Source organism: Anomaloglossus baeobatrachus, chromosome 4, assembly GCF_048569485.1.
Source record: "Anomaloglossus baeobatrachus isolate aAnoBae1 chromosome 4, aAnoBae1.hap1, whole genome shotgun sequence".
In the NCBI taxonomy this organism is placed as follows: domain Eukaryota; kingdom Metazoa; phylum Chordata; class Amphibia; order Anura; family Aromobatidae; genus Anomaloglossus; species Anomaloglossus baeobatrachus.
In genome coordinates this window covers 550,855,416-550,876,832 of record NC_134356.1, presented here as the reverse complement: position 1 = coordinate 550,876,832, position 21,417 = coordinate 550,855,416, and the positions used below count along the sequence as shown (strand labels likewise).

The 21,417-nt window shown below is 43.0% G+C and overlaps 1 protein-coding gene across 2 annotated transcripts in view; it reads right to left on the bottom strand.

Annotated features, from left to right (window-relative positions):
* Positions 1-21,417, bottom strand: part of MCTP2 (multiple C2 and transmembrane domain containing 2) — a 239,582-nt gene that overhangs the window by 5,870 nt on the left and 212,295 nt on the right. For both annotated transcript variants that reach the window (XM_075345977.1, XM_075345978.1), the window contains exons 20-22: positions 7,915-8,024; positions 2,269-2,378; positions 393-490 (exon numbers count right to left, since the gene is read on the bottom strand). In XM_075345977.1, coding sequence (XP_075202092.1) covers positions 393-490; positions 2,269-2,378; positions 7,915-8,024 — 318 coding nt within the window. The remainder of the gene's footprint in view (positions 1-392; positions 491-2,268; positions 2,379-7,914; positions 8,025-21,417) is intronic.

Sequence of the window (21,417 nt, the reverse complement as noted above, 5' to 3'; positions counted from 1 at the left end):
CGTGTGCAGGAGCGCAATGGAGACCTCGGTGCAGATGACGTAAAATGTGTCACCCACACAGAGCTGGAAAGGAGTGAAGACACCGGACAGAGACCAGTGACACCCATCGGATTGCCCTGCCCCGCAAGTGAGTATAAAAGATGTTTTTTAGGTTATACAGAGCAGCTTGGGCACTTGTATACAGTATTCTAGAATTCTATATATAAGAGCTTACTGGTGGTAGCCGCAGGTTATAGGGGACAAATCTTTTTTCAAATCTGTTTTCTTTAAGGGTACCTGTAAATCAGTTTTGTGCCATCATACTTTGTGTATAAGTAGGATGGTAAATATACAGGGTACAATTAAAACAGTATAATAGTAACAAAAAAAAAAAGAAAAGAAAGAAAACTTGCCTTTTGAACATCAGATGGTACCCTAGAGAGAAAATCTAGAAACTCATTATTGTCGATGGTGTATGGGTTCCGAAGCTTCTTTGTAAATTTATTGACGCCTGCAAAGAAAAATCCATTTGAGCTTATTCCTTCTTTAAAAAAAATGAATGCCAGCACATCAGCTATGGCAGTGTGAGCAAATTCACAGGTTAGGAATGAGTGTGAAGACCTGGTGTCCGGGTTTTATTTTTTCTTATTTTTCTTGTAAAGTAAAACTGATCACACACTAATTTCTATAGGCAGAGAAAACAGAATAAAAAATGGCCACCCAGTCTTCCATGCTTTATCTCACAGTATTTAGCTTCAAACTTAAGAACCTCATTATATTAGATCGGTGTGAAAACACCCATGTCACACTGCATGCAGATTAGGCAGAAGGGATGAATAATGATTGTGAGGTCTATGTAGTGTTACAATGAATGCAGTTCGATTTGCATTACATAATGTCTAGCACATATACTTTATAATCTGCAAATTAGTCTACACATTTACACCTTTCTTTGCCTCTTACATTTTCTTCACTACATACTAGCATTTTAGGGCCTAAAGTGTGCTTGGAATAGCACCAGAAGGGCCAACCATGGCTAGAAGGCAAACCAGAAGCACCAACAAGGACAGATTTTTTTCCTTAAGTCGGATAGCTACTTTGCACACTTTTCCCAAGGAGGATTGCCTGAAGAACTATCTATATCACTGCAAGAAGCTGTATATTTCATGACAAAATCAGATTCAAATGCCTAAACCTGAAAAGGTTTACAGTTATTTTTCCTTGGTCTTACAGTGGTTGGTAATCACAATATTAATCAGATGATGCTCTGTAGTAATTTGAGCCAAACTATCTGCAGATGTTAAAGTATATATAGGATGATGGATAGCAGTGTGACTAAAGCTGGATAATGCGTCAGAATACCATATCTCCTTAGCCCAAGTGCTACTGTGTGCTCTATGAGAAAGTCTCTGCCAAACACCTCTGCCAGTGACATTTTCCCTCTGAATGATAGGATACACTGTTGAGGTTTTTAAGTGTTGGATCCTTCACCCCCTAAATTCATCTGTCAGGGAAGGGTTGACCAGAATCCCACAGACACAAAAAAAAATGGATGGACAATCCTATAGAAATTGCTGGTTTAGGAAATGTATATTTAATGTGTGTGGAAGCCCTTAAAGCAGCATTGAAAGGGGTATTCCGATCTCCAAGGTTCTATCCCAAAATGTAGTAGATTTAGTAATAATAATATTAGCAAAAACCTCTAATTAGAAATATAGTATAGTTCTTCTGATTAACTGTCTCTTACTTCATGTTCAGGGCATTACAGGACGTTGGGTTATGACCACTAGCAACTAACTGACTATATGTGTGGTCGTAATCACGGATACCTAGTGGATACCTAAGATCCTGAAATGCCCTGAACATGAGGTAAGAGACATTACTAAATCAGGAGAACTATACAACGTTTCTAATTGGTGCCATTTGCTAATAATAATAATAATAATAATAATAAATATTACACCTACTACATATTCTGATATGATCATGGAGATGGAAATAACCCTTTAATACTTTACAACGAAAGTGTTGCAACCAGGACCAAAATATGTGCGTACACACACACACACACACACACACACACACACACACACACACACACACACACACACACGCTAAAAAACTGTATACTGTACAGTCCTTTTAGAAATCTGTGCCATTTATTGAACATGTCGTGGTTGTAACAATATCTCCCTCAACCCCTCTCCCTCTAGATACGTCCGGTTTAGAGCCGTGTAGGAAGACCAAAGCTGTATAATTTTCAGATTTAAAGATCTAAAAATTACTTACCCCAGATGAGAATGATATACCGTAACGGTATAAAATACAAGATAACAGTTGCAACCAAGAGTATGGAACAGGCAAGTAGAGAAAGAAATGGCACGCTCCAATTAAATGTACTGAAAGACAAAAACATTTTTTTTTAGAATTTCCATTTACAGGTTCAATTGGTAACAAAATATGAGATTACTAATAGAATTTTACAAACTAATATATGAATGATTTGTAATGCAAGTGAGACGTGAAATAATAAGAGGTTAAAGAGGTACAAATGTTCTGTAGAAGACACAGTAAACTGCCTTTGACTTGTGTGTCCTGGTGTCAGATAAATAATGAATGTTAAATCTGAACAAGTTTGCCTGTTTTGCAAACAAGACACCGAGTCCATTTTGCGTGTGCCATTTCCTCCATCCGATGCTCTTACATGAATGCACACACCCGTCCATAAACACCACACTATGTACATTGACAGCAGGTGTTCGAGAGCTCATGTGGCTGGTCCACCTCCCAGAAACATTTAAGTGTTCTGTACTGTACTTGCTGTTTCACGGTGGCTCTCTTATTTTCAGCCCCATGGTACCAGGCTTTACTCAAAATAAACTGCCTGCCTGCGATGCATGCTGATCAGGAGACGCACTGTGTAATCAGGAGGGAGTTCAGTTCGGCTCCCGGGGAGTTTAAAAAGGTTGGAAAGTATTTTTTCCTTCAATGACTTTAAAACCACTTACAAAAAGATGCACGGACAAAGGAGCAGCAAGTCAAGACAAAAGAACAATCACAAGGCACAGAAGTAGTGTGCTAAACACTTTACATAAACAATACATTCAGCAAATTAAAACGAACTACTACATATCTGCTCCAAACAAACATAAAAAGACTATGACTTTAATCATCTAGTGTGGTGATCTGTACACTAGTCCTGATGGAGAGTCTGCTGGAGTAAGATGTGCTTATTAAAGAGTTTGGAGTATCTTTTAGTTGTCGTGCGCCACCATACGAATGTACATAGTCAGGGCCTGGACCACATTTATCGTAATTTATGCCACTAGATTGGTGTAAATTATGGCGAATGTACGTCACACTTTGCCACATCCCCCTCTTTGCTAACCTCCGACCAGACCTCAAAGTTATAAAAACCTAATAAAATCGGTGCATATTACTTACTTTTTCGGCCTACAGTATACTAGGCGAGGCATTAGAATTGCTGCTACAATATATCAGTTTCAACAAACATGTTGTGCTGTTAGAATTTTTATAAAAAACAGCAACAAAAAGAGGATAATATCCTCCAAAAATTAAGTATTACTCACAGCAAGTTGGGCTGCAGTGTGTACATCGCCCAGGCCAAAATCTGATGCTCTACCAGGATACAGCTAAACCCCCCCACTAAAGTGGAAGCATCACAGGTGCAGGAGAAGCAAATCACACACACACCTCCATGGAATGGAGGGGGGTAAATTCTAGATGATAAAACTGCACACTAGTGGCTTGCATAGAGCACTGTTCACACATGCAGATAACAGTCACAAACCCGCAGCCTATTAGGTGACGCCCATACTATTAGATCAGGCGGGCTGCCAAGCCGTACCCCACCTGTGTATCATGCACGGACAGACACTCTACAATGCAAGGCCCAACAGAAAGGGGCCTGGCTGTATCCTGTACAAACAAAAAAATGAGGTTTTTGTTGGTATTTATGGCCATAAAACGTAAGCCTACAACCCTCGTCACGGGACCTCATGCTTGTAGGTCCCTACACTAAATATAAAAATAATTTTATAATTAGGGTAGGGACCTACAAGCATGAGGTCCCGTGACGAGGGTTGTAGGCTTACGTTTTATGGCCATAAATACTTAGAATTTTTGGTCAAATTATAAAATACATGACAAAAAAACGTAAAAAAAAAAAATCTTACACAATAGTTTACTAGCGGGACTGGCACTGACCATTCAAGCGTATTTTCTCTCGGACAACACAAAGTAAATGCAGCCTCAGAGTGAATGTCACCCAATACGGTACATCAATTCTTTGCACCCAAGTCATGCGTGCAGAAAATGGATGTACAGATGATAGGGATAAATGAACTTTGCCATGTAATATTTAACTCTTCCGCTTTAAAAAGTTTCCTATTGAGGCGACCAAGCAACCAGCAAATTCTGCAGTGTGGGTTCCCCTCTAATGTTGATAATCAGCCAAGGTAAAGCAGACAGCTGGGAGCTGAAATCAGGGTAGGAAGGCTCATAGTTATTTGATCCTTTCCAGCCTAAAAATAGCATCTGGACGTCACTCCAGAATTGGAGAATCAATTAGATATGTCAATACTGGACGTTTGCCTGGCTCTTCCCAATTGCCCTGGTGTGGTTCTCAAAATGAAACTTCATAGGATTTGATGGGCGTTGAACATTGCACCATTGGTTTACGTCAGAACTTCAAGTATTTCTCTTGAATTAATACGTTTGGGAATGAGGTAGTGCTGAGGAGTCTTTATTCAAACAGTTTTGTTCCTCTTGCTCTATAAACTGCATCCATGAAGCCCCATGAGGCCAAATGTTACCAGTAATGGATGTCTAAGCAGCACGTATAAGTGACTGGTGGTAGCACCTAGTTTTTCTTGGGTCATTGTGGCGCTCGGCAGCAAATTTATAGAAGCAGAAAATATAAATATATTATATTTCATTGGAATCAGTTCTGTAAATACTATACGTTCACTGTCAAAGCGCCCAATAAATCGGCACAGTAGCAAAAGCCAGTCGCCTCGTCCATCAATCAACTGCTTATTCTCCTGACTGTTGGAGGCAGCGGAGTGCTGACAGGTTCTTTTTACTCAAGACCAGTATAAAGATTTATTCCAAAATCAGAACAGACCTCTTCATTTATTTGAAGCTTACTAAATTAACATGATCATATAAAGGGAATCTGTCAACAAGTCTTTGCTATGTAATCTGAGGACAGCATGATATAGGGGTTAAAACATTGAATTCAGTGAGGTGTCATTTATCAGGCTGTGTGCAGTTTCCTTACAATGAAGGTTTACTCACCAGGCCATGATTGCCCAGACTACAGCTCACATGCCTGCTAGACTGATCACACCCCCTCCTCTGATAAGCAGCTCATTGTCAATAGATTATATACACATATAGCTGTAGTGTGGGCGGGGTTAGATTTCTGAGCTCTTCTACATCTAAGAACCCCGATTGTGTTACAACTATTGCATCCAGTAAGCTAAAGATTTCTGGATACATTTCTGGAATCAGGGTCTCTTTTCTTACATAATGCTGTGTTCAGATGAGGTAGCAAAAGCCTGGTGACAGATTCCTTTTAAAGACAACCAATCAAGTGATTTGCGCTGCCCAAATCACAGATCTAAGAGCTAGGGACAAGCCTTCATTGTAGGCATCTGCTTTACTCTAAAATGCTGCAACATTTCTGACACAACATCCATGCAGCAAAGATCAACATGACCTACAATGCACCAATCTAAAAAACACTCCAGCATTTTTTTTATTGCATCACTGGAGGGGTGTAATATACTCACATTCTGGTGGCTTCACCCTTTATTGCCACTGCTTCGGTCAGTCTCGGTGATTTGTGACCTACCAGAGCGCTTCTGTATTTCACACAGCAATAGCAACAAAAAGAGGAGATAAAAACTCCCCCAGTTTTTATCTCCTCTTTTTGTTGCTATTTTTGATATTTATCAGTGTAGGGACCCGCAAGCGTGAGGATCCGTGATGAGGATTGTGGGCTTACGTACATTGGCCAATTTACAAACTAATACCTCACATATATTTTATATGTATTTTTTGTACTTTGATTATGCGGGGTGCAGCAGAGCCTCTTAATACGGCCGTGCATAGTGGAATTTCTGTCCCTTACGTGCTGCAGTGAGTAGTGTCCGAGTAACCCGCCTAATCGAATAGTAAGGGCGTGGTAATAGGTTGCTGGCTGGACACCATGCGCATACAAGTGTGAACAGTGCCCTATGCGCGCCACTAGTGTGCAATTTACTTTGCACCTGTGAAGTGTCCATCATGTTGAGAGGCTTGTCTGCATCCTGTTTGTGCATTAGATGTGTTGGCCTGGGCTAACTGGACTGGTTGCCCTTTTTTGCTGTGAGTACATTTCACACAGCATCCCACAGTTCACAAATCAATGCATCTATATGAGAGCCTCGCCATGGCTCTCAGAGATGCATTGAGAGTTTGTGATGTAACGTCTGATTTCCGGAGAGTCAGAAGTTACTGTCACAAGACGACGATAAGCACCGGAGCAGCGCTGGTAATAGATGAAGATGCTGGAAGGAGAGTATATGACAGAAGGATGATATTTAATGCAACACTCCAGTGTGAGATTCGGATCTCAATTCTGTGGTTCAGGCAGCATGAATCATGTGATAGATTCCTTTTAGGTACTATTTTGATAAACAGTATTTGACAATCTAAATGAAAATAAGTTAGACACTATATAATATAATATAATATATAATATATATATATTATATAGCAAGCAGAAGGTCCCCAGCAACTAGACAGTCCCTACTTACACAAGTCCTCCATACTGTGCCAGTGTCAGAGTCTAGTGAATATAGATTATTGAGGAGACTGATGGAATATGCATTTGATGATGTGATATACATGGTGGCAAGGTTACAGCTTACATCCTACCATATAACTAGCTATAATACTCGCTCAGAATGGTTAATCATTAGGGATGATGGAATACCAAAATATCAGCTTTGACGAATATCCGACGAATATGTCGCCGCTATTCGATGCCCAATAAGTCTATGGGAAACCCGAATTAGGCTATGTGGGCACGTTGCGTATTTGCATGCAGTTACGCCGCGATCTGCACTGCAGCGTAACTGCATGCGTCCTGCGTCCCCAGCATAAGCTATGAAGATTATGCAGGAGACGTGCGCACGTGGCGTCTTAGAGCGCAGCGCTTCAGCTGCTGCCGAAGCGCGCATTCTAAGAAGTGACATGTCACTTCTTTCCTGCGCTCTGCCTGCAGGTCCCGCTCTGTCTATGGGAGGGGCTGCACTCCGAGTGCATGGAATCGGCTTTTTTTTTTTTCATTACGGATTCTTTCTGCAGCGATTTGAAGCGCACGTGTGCTGTTCAAATCGCTGCAGAAATTTCTGCAGGGCAGAACGCTACGTGCGCACATAGCCTAATTTCACGCTGGACCTAACGGTGAGCTGTGGTGACTGAGGAAAAGGCTGAAATGGATGGGAAAAGGCAGAAACCGTATGGGCACAGTCTCCCTCTCTCCTCAATACAGGAGAAGCCGCCAGAACAGTGTGTCCGCTGTGCAGTGCCGCGCCAGTGATCGGTGACTATGTAAGAGAGAGGGAGAGACCGACTGACCAGAATGCCTGTTGGCTTATATAGCCCCTATGACGCTGTGCAGCCAAGCCAATCACAGTAACACCACAACAAAGATGGCTGCGGCATTACTGTGAGGGCAACAAACATCAGATGTGTTCATTGGCTGCAAAACAGGCGCCAGGAAGTCAGAAATGAAACAAAGTATCGGAGCATATACTGTTTTATTCATCGGATAGCGAATAGTGCGAATGCATTCGTTCATCCCTATTAATCACCCATAAATTCCAGATGAGAAAGGTCTACAGAAGAAAGCAGAAAACTTACTTTTTTATTCTCTCTCCAAAACAAGCAATCTCTTCTAAAATGTTTTGCACTGTAATAACTATATCTTGTACCATTTGGATCCGGTCCCTGATGCTTTTTCTCTCAGATTCCTGGAGAGCAGAGTAAATAAAAAGACAGTTTAAGAAAAAAAAAATATTTATTATTGTTAACTACATACAAGTGATCTCCTTACAAGTAACACTGCAGTTTGCTTAACTTTGTAGAAGAATAAGGAATAAGCAACGGTAAGATGTGAAGAGCCAGGACATGCCTGCTCGTGCTGCAGCAGCGAGACATCATCTGGCAGTGCCATCGACGTCCTGCTGACTTTATTTACACATTTCAGATTGAACCAAGAAATGTGGTTATAACACAGTTTAACAAGCACAACATTACTTCTGCTGAAACTATCAAGCTGCTCAGGAAGAGCAGGCCCGACTCAATCTGAGCAACACAATAGAAATCGTACGGCTTTTTTTTTTTATTGTAAAACATACAGAAAAGTCGCTTTGTTTAGAAAATGCATTAACTTTGTAGTGATTTGTTGTGAAAATGTGGCATAAAAATACATAACGAAGATAAGAGTATGATAACGGATATGAGTATACTGTACAGTACAGGAATGGATTCACAATAGCTTGTAATTTCAGACACAAACACTGAAATGCAAGGGATTGTGAGAGCCAACATTGCAGGAGTTCATTAGGAAAACAAGTTTTCAACCAAATATCACATGTGCTGCAGGTTCTGCTGTGCAGGGGTCTATGAGGGATCGGGACCCTTGTCACTCATCATAGCAATCATAGTGCCTCTGTAATCTGCAATCATTGTGCCTCTGTAATCTGCAATCATTGTGCCTCTGTAATCTGCAGTTTATGCCCAGCAATCATTGTGCCTCTGTAATCTGCAGTTGCTGCCCAGCAATCATTGTGCCTCTGTAATCTGCAGTTGCTGCCCAGCAATCATTGTGCCTCTGTAATCTGCAGTTGCTGCCCAGCAATCATTGTGCCTCTGTAATCTGCAGTTGCTGCCCAGCAATCATTGTGCCTCTGTAATCTGCAGTTGCTGCCCAGCAATCATTGTGCCTCTGTAATCTGCAGTTGCTGCCCAGCAATCATTGTGCCTCTGTAATCTGCAGTTGCTGCCCAGCAATCATTGTGCCTCTGTAATCTGCAGTTGCTGCCCAGCAATCATAGTGCATCTGTAATCTGCAGTTGCTGCCCAGCAATCTAAAGCTAGGGTCACACATAGCGACGCAGCAGCGATCACGACTGATGACCTGACCTTATCAGGATCGCTGCTGCATCATTACATGGTCGCTGGTGAGCTGTCAAACAGGCAGATCTCACCAGCGACCAGCCCCCAGCCATCAGCGACGCGTGGAAGCGATGCTGCGCTTGGTAACTAAGGTAAATATCGGGTAACCAAGCAAAATGCTTCGCTGGTTATCCGATATTTACCTTGGTAACCAGCACACACCGCTTAGCGCTGGCTCCCTGCACTCCTAGCCAGAGTACACATCGGGTTAATAAGCAAACCCTTGCTTATTTACCCAATGTGTACTTTGGCTACGTGTGCAGGGAGCCGGCAGCCGGCACTGGCAGCCTGAGAGCGGCGGACGCTAGTAACTAAGGTAAATATCGGGTAACCAGTGAAGCACTTCGCTTGCTTACCCGATGTTTACCTTGGTTACAGCTTACCGCAGGCTGCCAAACGCCGGCTCCCTGCTCGCTTCAGTTCGTCGCTCTCTCGCTGTCACACACAGCGATGTGTGCTTCACAGCGGGAGAGCAACGTCCAAAAAATGAAGCAGGACATTCAGCAATGACCAGCGACCTCGCAGCAGGGTCCAGGTCGTTGATGGATGTCACACACAGCGACAGGACGTCGCTGATACGTCACAGAAAATGGTGACTTAGCAGCGACGTCGTTGTCGCCATCGCTGTGTGTGACACCCCCTATAGTGCCTCTGTAATCTGCAGTTTCTTACCAGCAATCATTGTGCCTCTGTAATCTGCAGTTTCTGCCCAGGAATCATAGTGCCTCTGTAATCTGCAGTATGTGCCCTCATCTCTGCATGAAGACTCCTGACGACACAGGGGTCCTCACTATCCCTGGCACTATGAATCTATGTGCACATGTTGAGTATTTGGTGCAGAAAGCTCTCGACCACTTCTGCATCTCTTGACCAGACAAACACACTGTAAAAGGCAAGTTTTTTTCCATGCATTTTTCAAATGAATTCAATGGGTGAAAAACTCAGGCAAAAATCTGGAAGAATTTACATTCTACAGATTTTCTTCAGCAAATCTGCAAGGAGAAAATATTCTACGAGAGTACTACACTTCAGGATGCTCATTGACTTTGCTGACATCAGGATTTGCTTGTAGCTTTGTGACAAAACTGCACAACAAAACCATGAGATAAAAAGTCCTAAAAATGCAGTTTCTTTGTTAAAGCCTTCAGAAACAAACAAAAGAGACACGCTTTTTTGTAGCTTTTTCTTTTTTCTAAACAGGCCTCATGGTCGTACCTGTAGAGTAAAAAGGCAGAAACTCTAAGTCTTTGTGCCCACAGGACAATGTACCCATGGATATAGCCGCAGGTTTCCCACAGCTGATCCCCGGAATCCGTAGCTATCCATTGCTGTGGGATTCTGTCGAAATATCTGCGGTAAATCTGTGGACATTCGTGCGACTTCCCTGCAGAATTCCTGCCCTCTATCTCCATAGTGGAGGGCTGTGAATTACACAGGTATTTTCGCATGAATAATTGACATGCAGTTACGTACGGCTGCGGGACATCCACAGCATATTCCGCAGATGCACATACCGCAGCATGGACACAGACACTCCACATGTCCCATAGGATAACATGGGTTTTCTGAGGCAAACTCTGCGGGTACATTGTCCTGTGGGCACATAGCCTATGGCAATGTGCGCAGACTGAGTATTTGATTACAGAAATTTCTGTACCAAGTCTGCATGTCTTGGCAGAAAGAAAAAAACCCTGCTTTTTTTGTTGAGCGTTTTCAGTGCGTTTTTGATCAGTTGTTTTTGTACATGCTTTTTTCCAATGCATTCTGGGGTGGAAAAACGCTTAAAAAAAAAAAAAGGATGAAAATTGACCCTTTTGTCACGTGATAGGGGCGTGTTCAAAATACTATCACGTGACAAAAGGGACGTCATCCCTGGAAGCAGCCCATACAGTCTAGCACTATCCTAAGCACAGTGTGACCGCTGGTGAGGTTTGCGCGCTCACGAGATTATGGGCGGGTACTTGCTGATAACAATCACAGCCCCGCCCATAATCACTTGCCTGCGCACACGTCACCAGCGGTCACACTGCTCAGTCCCGTGAGACTGGCACTGGGCATGCGCAGGGATGGCTGGAGCAGTGGGCGATGCATCAGCTATGGAAAGGAGCGATGGGGGCGGCATACAGGACCAGGGGGCAGAATAACGGACGCCAGAGAGCCCGCCCCCGTGTCACATTTACAGTATCTGAATACAAAAAGGTACCACTTTATAAAGGCTTTATTTTGGTCTCACATGGGGCACAATAATAACCGGGACCTTTCTAGAATGCAGCCCAGGAGCTGCAGAGGGGGAATCTTTTAGGTTTTGGGCGAAATTTCTGCTGACAGGTTCCCTTTAAAAAAAAAAAAAAATTTGACATTTTTATTTGACCTTTCCACATATAAAACAAAAAAAAAACTATAGCATATTCACACTATTACATGGGCACAGATCGGAGCAGCGCTGATTTTCTCCAATTTTTTTTAAATTACAACAAACTAGTGTGAAATATGGAGGAAAAAAAAAAAACTTTAAGAAAGAAAACAGATGTGCTAAATGGAGGGCTCAGAACAGAGCATATCTGGCAAATACCAGAAAACTCTGGCAGGACGCTAATTTATTAAAACACACTCTAAAGGGGAATTTAATATGAAGAGGTGAAACTCAATTAGGTTTGTCAAAGGTTTTCCTTGGAATTTTAAACAAAGGCAGAAAGGCTGTAATCTGGAGCCCAACTGCTATTCCTCAATACTCTGATCATGGGATATGTGCTGGGATGCTCAATTGCTGCAGTTCTTTCAATCACAAAACAGAGAAAAAGGTCAAGGCAAAAAACTTTAAACATTAGGAACAGTCTTTTCTTAAGAGGGTTCAGAATTAATTAACATCTTGAAGTTACATTTTGTATTTTGTGCTGCAACCAGATGTTCAACAGTGAAGGTTTTATGCAGAAGCCTTTCAATGGAAGCAAACTATGATGCAATTGTTCCATCACTTCCCAGACTACAGAGGGCCGGCTTTCTGCATGATGCGATGTGAACTGTCCCATCTAACAGAACAAGATCCGGAGGACGGAGCTGCACATCTCATCTGGGTAAAGGATATTCAATAAGGGTTGCTTTATTGCGCTAAGTTCTTCGCCGTCCACCTGTGTAAACTTGTATGCATCATTAGACTAAAGCGATATTATGAGCGAAAGGACAGAAATTATGTCCAAGAACTTGTCCAATCCCAAACAATCAAAGGATGGCATGCTCCAGAAAGAGAATATACACAGCACTATTAAATGGGTATTCCCATAGCCAAGATCCTATTCCAATATGTAATGAGTGCACTAATAATGATAAAATACCTCCAATTAGAAATGTAAGTATAGTTCTGATCTAGCCATGTCTCTTATCTCATGTGCAGCGCATTGCAGGACTTTAGGTGTCCTTGGTTATGACCACTAGCAACTAATGTGCCTATATGTGTGGGCGTAACCACGGATGCATAAAAGGCCCTGCAATGCCCTGAACATGAGGTAAGCAACATAGCTAATCAAGACAACTATACTACATGTCTAATTGGAGGTATTTGCTATTATTATTACACATACCACATATTGGGATAGGATCTTGGAGATAGGAATAACCCTTTAAAGTAAGTCTTATACGAAGTAACCCTCACAGGCACTGCCAGCTACACTAGACAAAAAAAAAAAAAAAAAAAAAAAAAAGAGAACAGGTGGCTGCCAGCTAGTAATCTTTAGGGTGCTTTGTGTTCAGCCAGGACACAAGGTGCTCAAAGAAAATTGGCTACAAAGTGACTTCTACAACTCAGAGACAGTGGCAGAGAGACTAGAGCAGCCAAGGCAGGACAGACCCATCACTCTGGCACAACTGGAGTAGGAGAGATCCATGGCATAATAGGAGGCCCGTAGACCATGTTCAGACCATTCTGGAAATTTGTGTCACACTTCTGATACAAATAAATGTTGTTTGTTCACCAACAATACTCTAGTTTTGAACATGAAGTTCTCTATGACAATAAGACAGAAAAATAAGACAATCTTGTCAGATTTTAATTGCACTGTTAATACGGTAAACACTTAAAGGGAACCTGTCACCAGATTTGGCGACTATAAGACGCGGCCACCACCACTGAGCTCTTATATATAGCATTCTACAATACTGTATATAAGAGCCCAGGCTGCTGTGTAGACCGTAAAAAGCAAACAATTTTATAATACTCACCTAAGGGGCGGTCCAGTTCAATGGGTATCGCTGCTCTCCAGTCCGGCACCTCCTCTCTGCAGCGATAGTCGTCCTCTTCCTTCTGAGGCTTGTGTGCATGACGCATCCTACATCATGCACACTGGCCAGCAGCTGCCCTACTCAGGGCAGAACAAAGAACTGTAGAGCGCATGCATCGGCCGTCTTTAACTTTTCCTCCCATCTCTGCATATTAAAGGGCAGATCAAAGTGCACCTGCGCAGGACCGCAATGTTGGCCTGTGTGGATGACGTAGGCTGCGTCATCCACACTGGGCTGGGTAGGAGGACAGAGATTGCAGCAGAGAGAAAGCGCCAGACCAGAGAACAGCGACAACCACTGGACCGGACTGATCCCCTAGGTGAGTATTATAAAAAAGTGCTTTTTTATACAGTACTCTGGAAAGCTGTATATAAGGGCTCAGTGGTGGAGTGGCCACAGCTTATAATTTTCAAATCTGGTGACAGATTCCCTTTAATGCTGCTTAGGTCACTTCTCAATTAGCCATAGAAGTCAGTCACTGGTGGGCTCTAGCAAAACTTGGAGGAACCATTTATTACATAGTTAAGCATTTCATTGAATTAGCGGCAAATTACATTGGCCGATTTTGATTTTAGTAGCTAAACTCTGCTTTAGGATAAATTCTTTTAAAGCAAATTTGGAACAACATGTTGTCCTGTCAGTGTCTTTATTTGGTGGTAAAATATGACAGGTCTGTTGAGGTACTCTATTTAAACGGCACAAAAAAATGCATGTGTGTGGTTTTCAGTTGCAAAGACAAAATACATTGGAATAGTGAAGTTTAGTGTCATTTGTATAGCAATAGTGCTTACAAGTGCCTTGAACACCCAGTAGAGCCTACTGTTATGTTAGGGGCACTTTGCACACTACGACATCGCAGCTGCGATGTCGGTGGGGTCAAATCGAAAGTGACGCACATCCGGCGTCGCAGTCGATATTGTAGTGTTTAAATCCTTTTTGATACGTATAACGAGCGCAAAAACCTCCAAATCGTATCATCGGTGTACCGTCGGTCATTTCCATAATTTCGGAAGGACCGATGTTACGATGTTGTTCCTCGTTCCTGCGGCAGCACACATCGCTGTGTGTGAAGCCGCAGAAGTGAGGAACATCACCTTACCTGCGTCCTGCGGCTCACGCCGGCTATGCGGAAGGACGGAGGTGGGCGGGATGTTTACATCCCACTCAGCTCCGCCCCTCCGCTTCTATTGGCCGCCTGCCGTGTGACGTCGCTATGACGCCGCATGACCCACACCCTTAATAAGGAGGCGGTTCCCGGCCAGAGCGACATCGCAGGGCAGGTGAGTGCATGTGAAGCTGCCCTAGCGATAATGTTCGCTACGGCAGCTATTACCATGATATCGCAGCTGCGACGGGGGCGGGGACTATCGCGCTCGGCATCGCAAGCATCGGCTTGTGATGTCGTAGTGTGCAAAGTGCCCCTTAGACTTTAAGGACTACTAAGTTTGATTTAATTTGTGAGACAGCATAAAAAAGCAAGTTTGCAATTGAATTACTTTTTCTATTTGCTGTCATTTTCCTGTACAGTTCATTTCCATGAAGGGTGGCCTCTAGACCCTGTCCAATAGTGCACAGATGTTACATTGCAGTAGAGGGGTTAAAAATTATCTAAGTCACATATCTAGCCCATTGATTGCTATACAGCAGCCAGCTTCTCCCCTTTCACCCTCCCTCTCATCTACTGAAGAGATGCAGATATAAATCACCAGCCTCATATGTTTCAAAGCAGGTCTGCTAATCATCCAGAGCTGGATGCTGGTTCAAATCCTGTTATCTCTACACTCCAGAGAAAACTGCTAACACCTGAATGTCTTACAGCAGAGCTTGTGCTGAGCGTCATAATTCTAGGATTCTATTGTTCAGCAGATCTGTCGCTTAAGGACAGGTGCCCGCCTTGCAAAGAAAAAAAAAGGAATAAAAAAACACTAAAGGAGACTGCATTGCTCTGAGCTTCTTAAGGGGCAACTTAAGAACATCCCTTTAAAGGATATTTCCTACAATCATATAAACATAACATTTCTTTCTTGTACTATTATTTTTTTCATCCCTAACTGCCCCCCAGTGCATCAAGTTTCACATAGCTGAATGAGCAGTCCTATTCTTACATTGCTAAAAATAAATTTCCTAGCACACATTTTGTCTTTCCTCAGTCCTGCAGACCACTTCCCCACTCTCGTGTGTGCTCCAGACTAGCACCACCTCTCAGTTACTCTAAAGCAGAAGTCTCCAACCTTTCTGACCATCAGAGCCACACTCAGCTCTAAAAGAGAGTCACGAGCCACATCCAATTGCCGCCCCCCTCACAGTATTGACACCCAGAAGCCCCATTACTAATATGATGACAGCCAAAGCTTTTCCACAGAAATCACACAGACAGTAAACCAAGATCCAGGGGTTCCAACCTTACCCCCATCCGAACCTCCTCTTCTGTGCGGGGTTACTCACAAAAGTCCCCATCTGGAGATCTGATCTTCATAGCTGTTTGCGAGACCTGGTGGTAATGCACCAAACTGGAAGACCGTCGCGAGCCAGACCTCTTAGGCCTACGAGCCACATGTGGCTCCCGAGCTACAGGTTGGGGACCCCTGATCTTAAGTGAACGCATCACGATATGCTTCTATGCACTCTCCACTCCGGTAAAGTACCCTGCCTGACAGATATTCTATTCTGCCATCTACGTCCTTATGGGTGCCTGTGTGATTTTAAATCATTACCTCGTTTATCCCAAAGCTCAACTCTCCTGCTGTCCTCCACAATAGAACTTGTAATTACTATGCAGTGTAAAGGAAAGTTGCTTCTGTTGCCTGTTGCTGAGAGATTAGTTATGTGAAACCGCAAATGCTGCTCTGTTAATGCATATGGCAGAAGATAATCTGTTGCAATATGCTTCAACAGAAAAGTGTTTGTAGTTTCACATCACAAATCTCTCTGCAGCAGGCTTTAAATACTGCTCAACTCTGCACTGCCTAGTAATTGCAAGACCCATTCTGGTGGAAGGCAGGAAAATTCAGCTCACAATGATGTAAAACCACACAGGCAGCCATACTGATGTGAATGACAGAAGAAAAAAAAAATGACCAGGCAGATTATATAGGAGCATAGCGCACAGAGGCAGAGTATTCTAGAATGACCTATGTCAACAGTGAAAGCAGAGCAAAGCTATACTGGCATGACAGCATCTGTCAGAGTATATGGTTCATGACCGGAGCACTGGAACTACGAAAGTACTAGTCCAATGGCAACTGGAGGAAAAATAAAGCCTGGAAATGCATTCTTTGTGGTGAGGAAGGCGGAGGCAATGATGCGGTATGTGCAAAAATCAGGCAGATATAATAATGTACACATTGATTCATTTGTGCCAATATAACTAATTTTTGAATGACTGCATTCCAATTTTGAGAATGATCCTTTACTAAAATAAACCACATCACACTTCAAACAAGAACATGAAGATCAACAATGTATTTAAAAGGGACTCTGTCAGGATGTTTTTGCTATGTAATCTGAAGCCAGCATGCTGTAAGAGTTAACATGCAGTTTACAGCCAGCCGTCTCTTATCTCAAAGTGTGGTTTTGTTTACCTGCATTGTTAGTTTAAACCTCTTCGCTTTATCTTTTTTTTTTTTCCTTTTTCAGATTTTTGAGTACCAACTCCGCCCACCTCTGTGATTGGCAGCTTCTGTTTATGGAAATGCACACAAAGCCTGGATAGCCCTCCCAGCACTGCTACATACAAAACATAATATCTTTCACTTGGTCAGAATGGCTGTGGACAGTAATCTAAGTGATACATCGTCACAGTCTTTTCCTACATCATGCTGATCTCAGATGAGGTAGCTGACAGATTCCCTTTAATTCCACAATAAGGATAAGTTCACACAGTGTGTTTTTCGCGGCGGTTTTGCGCAGTTTTCGGTTGCGTTTTTGCTCAGAAAATTACATGACTTTGCTTCCCCAGCAAAGTCTATGAGTTTTCATTTTTGCTGTCTGCACACAGCGTTTTTTTTTCAGCTGCATTTTTGTGGTGCCACAAAAACGCAGCATGTCAATTATTCCCGCGTTTTACACTGCGCTTTTCATCCATTGAGTGCAATGGGATGTTGAAAAACGCAATGAGAAACGCAAATAGCTGCGTTTTGGTGCGTTTCTAAGACCAAAAACGCAGCTATAAACGCAGGAGGTGGGTAGTAAAGTGACATGTACAGGAAGAGGATTCCTTCTGTCAGTAAAGACAGAAGCGTGAATCCTCCCGTTACCGTCACCGCCGCTTCCACCTCCACTCCTGTGCATGTAAGCTGTCGTGCGGCGTCATGTACGGGCAGGAGGTGGAAGCGGCTGCGAAATCAAAAGTAAACCGTAGAAAAAAAAAGTTATACTCACCTGTCTGCAGACTCCCGGTGCCATGCCCGCTCCCATCTCCTCCCGGTACCGCCGCTCCGGGTGTGTGCAGTCTCCCCGGGTACGTATGCCTGCAGGATGCAGGATACAGAACCTGGCGATGGATCACCTGATGCAGTCACCTGACGCGTCAGCTGATCGTAAGTCTCGGCCTGACGCCGGCGCCCGGCCGGTTTAACCTATCAGCGGATGCGTCAGGAGACTTCATCCCTGATTACCGGTAGCTCCTGCAGAGATCGGACGGGATCAAACTCGCTCTAGGAGCTGACGGTAATATGCACATAAGGGAGTATTTTTTTTTTTTTTTTCTTTTGCACCGATGCATCTGCTGATTGTATAAATGGCTTTTATACAATCAGCTGCTGTGTGATGTGATTCAGGCACTTGATCCTGACATCATCTGATCGCTTTGCCTTCCAGCAAACCGATCAGATGATATTGGATCCGGATTGGACGGCGCGGGACCCTTGTCCCAGGATTACTGCAGAGGGGGGCTCTTTATTTCAATAAAGATGGAGTCACTAATTGTGTTGTGTTTTATTTCTAATAAAAATATTTTTCTGTGTGTTGTGGTTGTTTTATCTTTACTAGAAATTCATGGTGGCCATGTCTAATATTGGCGTGACACCATGAATTTCGGGCTTAGGGCCAGCTGATAATATACAGCTAGCCCTAACCCCATTATTAGCCAGTGAGCCACCCGGCATCAGGGCAGCTAGAAGAGTTGGATACAGCGCCAGAAGATGGCGCTTCTATTAAAGCGCCATTTTCTGGGGTGGCTGTGGAGTGCAATTCGCAGCGGGGGTGCCCAGAAAGCATGGGCACCCTGCACTGTGGATTCCAATTCCCAGCTGCCTAGTTGTACCCGGCTGGACACAAAAATTAGGCGAAGCTCACGTCATTTTTTTTTTTTTTAATTATTTCATGAAATTCATGAAATAATGAAAAAAAAAAAGGGCTTCTCTATATTTTTGGTTCCCAGCCGGGTACAAATAGGCAGCTGGAGGTTGGGGGCAGCCCGTACCTGCCTGCTGTACCCGGCTACCCCTTTTGTTTGGGGGGGGGGCAAAGAAATCCTGCATACAGTCCTGGAAGGAGGATGCTGAGCCTTGTAGTTCGACAGCTGCTGTCTGCTCTCCTGCATACACTATTGGATGGAGTATGGTGAGCCTTGTAGTTCTGCAGCTGTCTGCTCTCCTGCATACACTAGTGGAGAATGAAAAACATATTGAAGAAGGAAATGACATCAGACCTTTTTTTGTTCACTGATCAACTCATAAAGACGCAGTGAGCAAAAACGCAGCAAAACGCAGCACAACGCGTGCGTTTTTGCCGCTTTTTTGACGCGGGTGCATTTGTGCGCGTTTTTTGCCGCAAAAAACGCACAAAAACGCAGCGTCAAAAAAACGCAGTGTGTGAACCTAGCCTAATGATCTTTTTGGTCGTACTGAGTGTCTTGTACTAGAAGGAAGACTTGTAAAACTAAAGGTGGAATGTCTGTGTGAAACATTGAGAATCCTGACAGCACGCATTGTGCAAAACCTGGATAACCCCTTTAATTTTGAAGCTGCGGCTTTCAGAGATCCCTTAATTTATTGAGAACCCCTGATAAGTGCTTTTTAGAGGCCTTGAAGAAAAAAAAAAAAAAAAAAAAAAAAAATTGTATTGGAAAATAGTTTCCCCATTGTAAAAATGAGAGGTAATACGGCAATCCCAAATTGACAATATATGTAACAGCATTAAAATTAATCCTTTATTAAATATATTCTAAAAAGAAGAACCCAGTTCCTCTAGTTATATTTCATCAACTCACAAAGCCCTCACCATGTATACATCATATGCGTGCCCAGATACCCTAAGGCAATTCATACCGCATTTAGAAAATCATGGTGGAGGCCACTAGCTCAAAACAAATAAACAAACCAACATAATAAACAAAACCAAGGGTGATTATGCCAAATCAACGGACGTTAGTCCAATTTGATAGAAAAACTAAGCATAAAAAATAAATATACCTAACAAAAAATATCAATTAACATCTGATACTGACAGTGGTCAGATACCATAATTATGAACATATATTAGACATATAACAGGAATGGTCTCACCAACTCCTTCCAAAGATGGGGGGCAGGCAGTCTCTCCTTTGGATTCCTGGGTTCAGCATGCTAGTCCAGCATTCATTCTCCCTATCCAATCAGGAGACCACAAAATAACAAAATTACCTGCCACCCCAAACTCCCGTCCTAACAAGGCCGGTCCACATCTATTGCAAGGTTGGACCCCTAAGCTGACCCTGTTGGTGTCCCGACACGTTTCGTCCACATCGACTCCTCAGGGGACATATTATTAGAAATATACCAGGTCCTCACTGCCAGCCCTCACATGCCTCAGATGTCAAAAGAGTCTGGCTCGTACAAAGTGGGGTCTTTTAAACATGGCGTTAATGTGGCTCCTCCAATCAGGAGGGACAACTCACCTGATGTTTAATTCCATTAGCGTTATGTAGATACTAATGTAATCCCATTAGTTCTCAGCACGTGTAGAGCAGCGTCCAAAGCTGCTCAGCGTGCGTTTCACCCTGGGACCGCCTATGGCTGTCAAAAGACAGTGATGATAGGAGGAGAGGAAATTGTAAAAATGAGACCATATTTATAGAGGAACAACCGATACAAATGATTTGAAATTCTTAGGCTATGTACGCACAGTGCATTTTTCGCTGCGTTCTTCGGGTGCGTTTTTGGGCTCAAAACTGCATGACTTTGCTTCCCCAGCAAAGTCTATGAGTTTTCATTTTTGCTGTCAGCACACAACTTTTTTTTAAGCTGCGTTTTTTAGCTTAAAAAAAAAAAAAAAAAATGGACATGTCAATTCTTTCCTGCGATTTTCTGCTCTTTCCCCCCATGCAATGCATTGGAAAAACGCAGAGATCAAAAACGCAGCCAAAAACGCACCAAAACGCGGTAAAAACTCATGCGTTTTTACCGGTGCGTTTTTGCGCGTTTTGCCACCGGTGCGCGCTTTTGTGCGTTTTTAGCGGCCAAAAACGCAGCTCAAAAAAAACGCTGTGTGCGCACATAGCCTTAATTTAATGCTAAACATACAGATTAAATTCCCAAACACTGCAACTAGTGAAGTATTATCTAAAGCAACCACAAAAGGGGTTTACGATATGGACAGTAATTTAGGGGCATAAATGACTTTTAATGCTGACCTAAACTATGCACTACTTTCTCTCCGCACAGCTTTCACAGTGATCCCAGCAGTTTAAGAAAATGGACACTTATTTGCAACATGTCGATCCAGTCATTCCACTTATCAGCCCTATTCCTTAGAAACAGATGTTTCTGGCACGGAGCATCAGAATCGTGAGCTTCTGCTCATACTTTATAAAAGGTTCACAGACATCTCTATTTCTCGGCTTTGGAAACCTGTTTTTGCTTTTTTCATGGCTGTTTGCTCCACTGTGTGGCTCACTCATCCTGACTATTTTTATCAATCCATCAATATCGT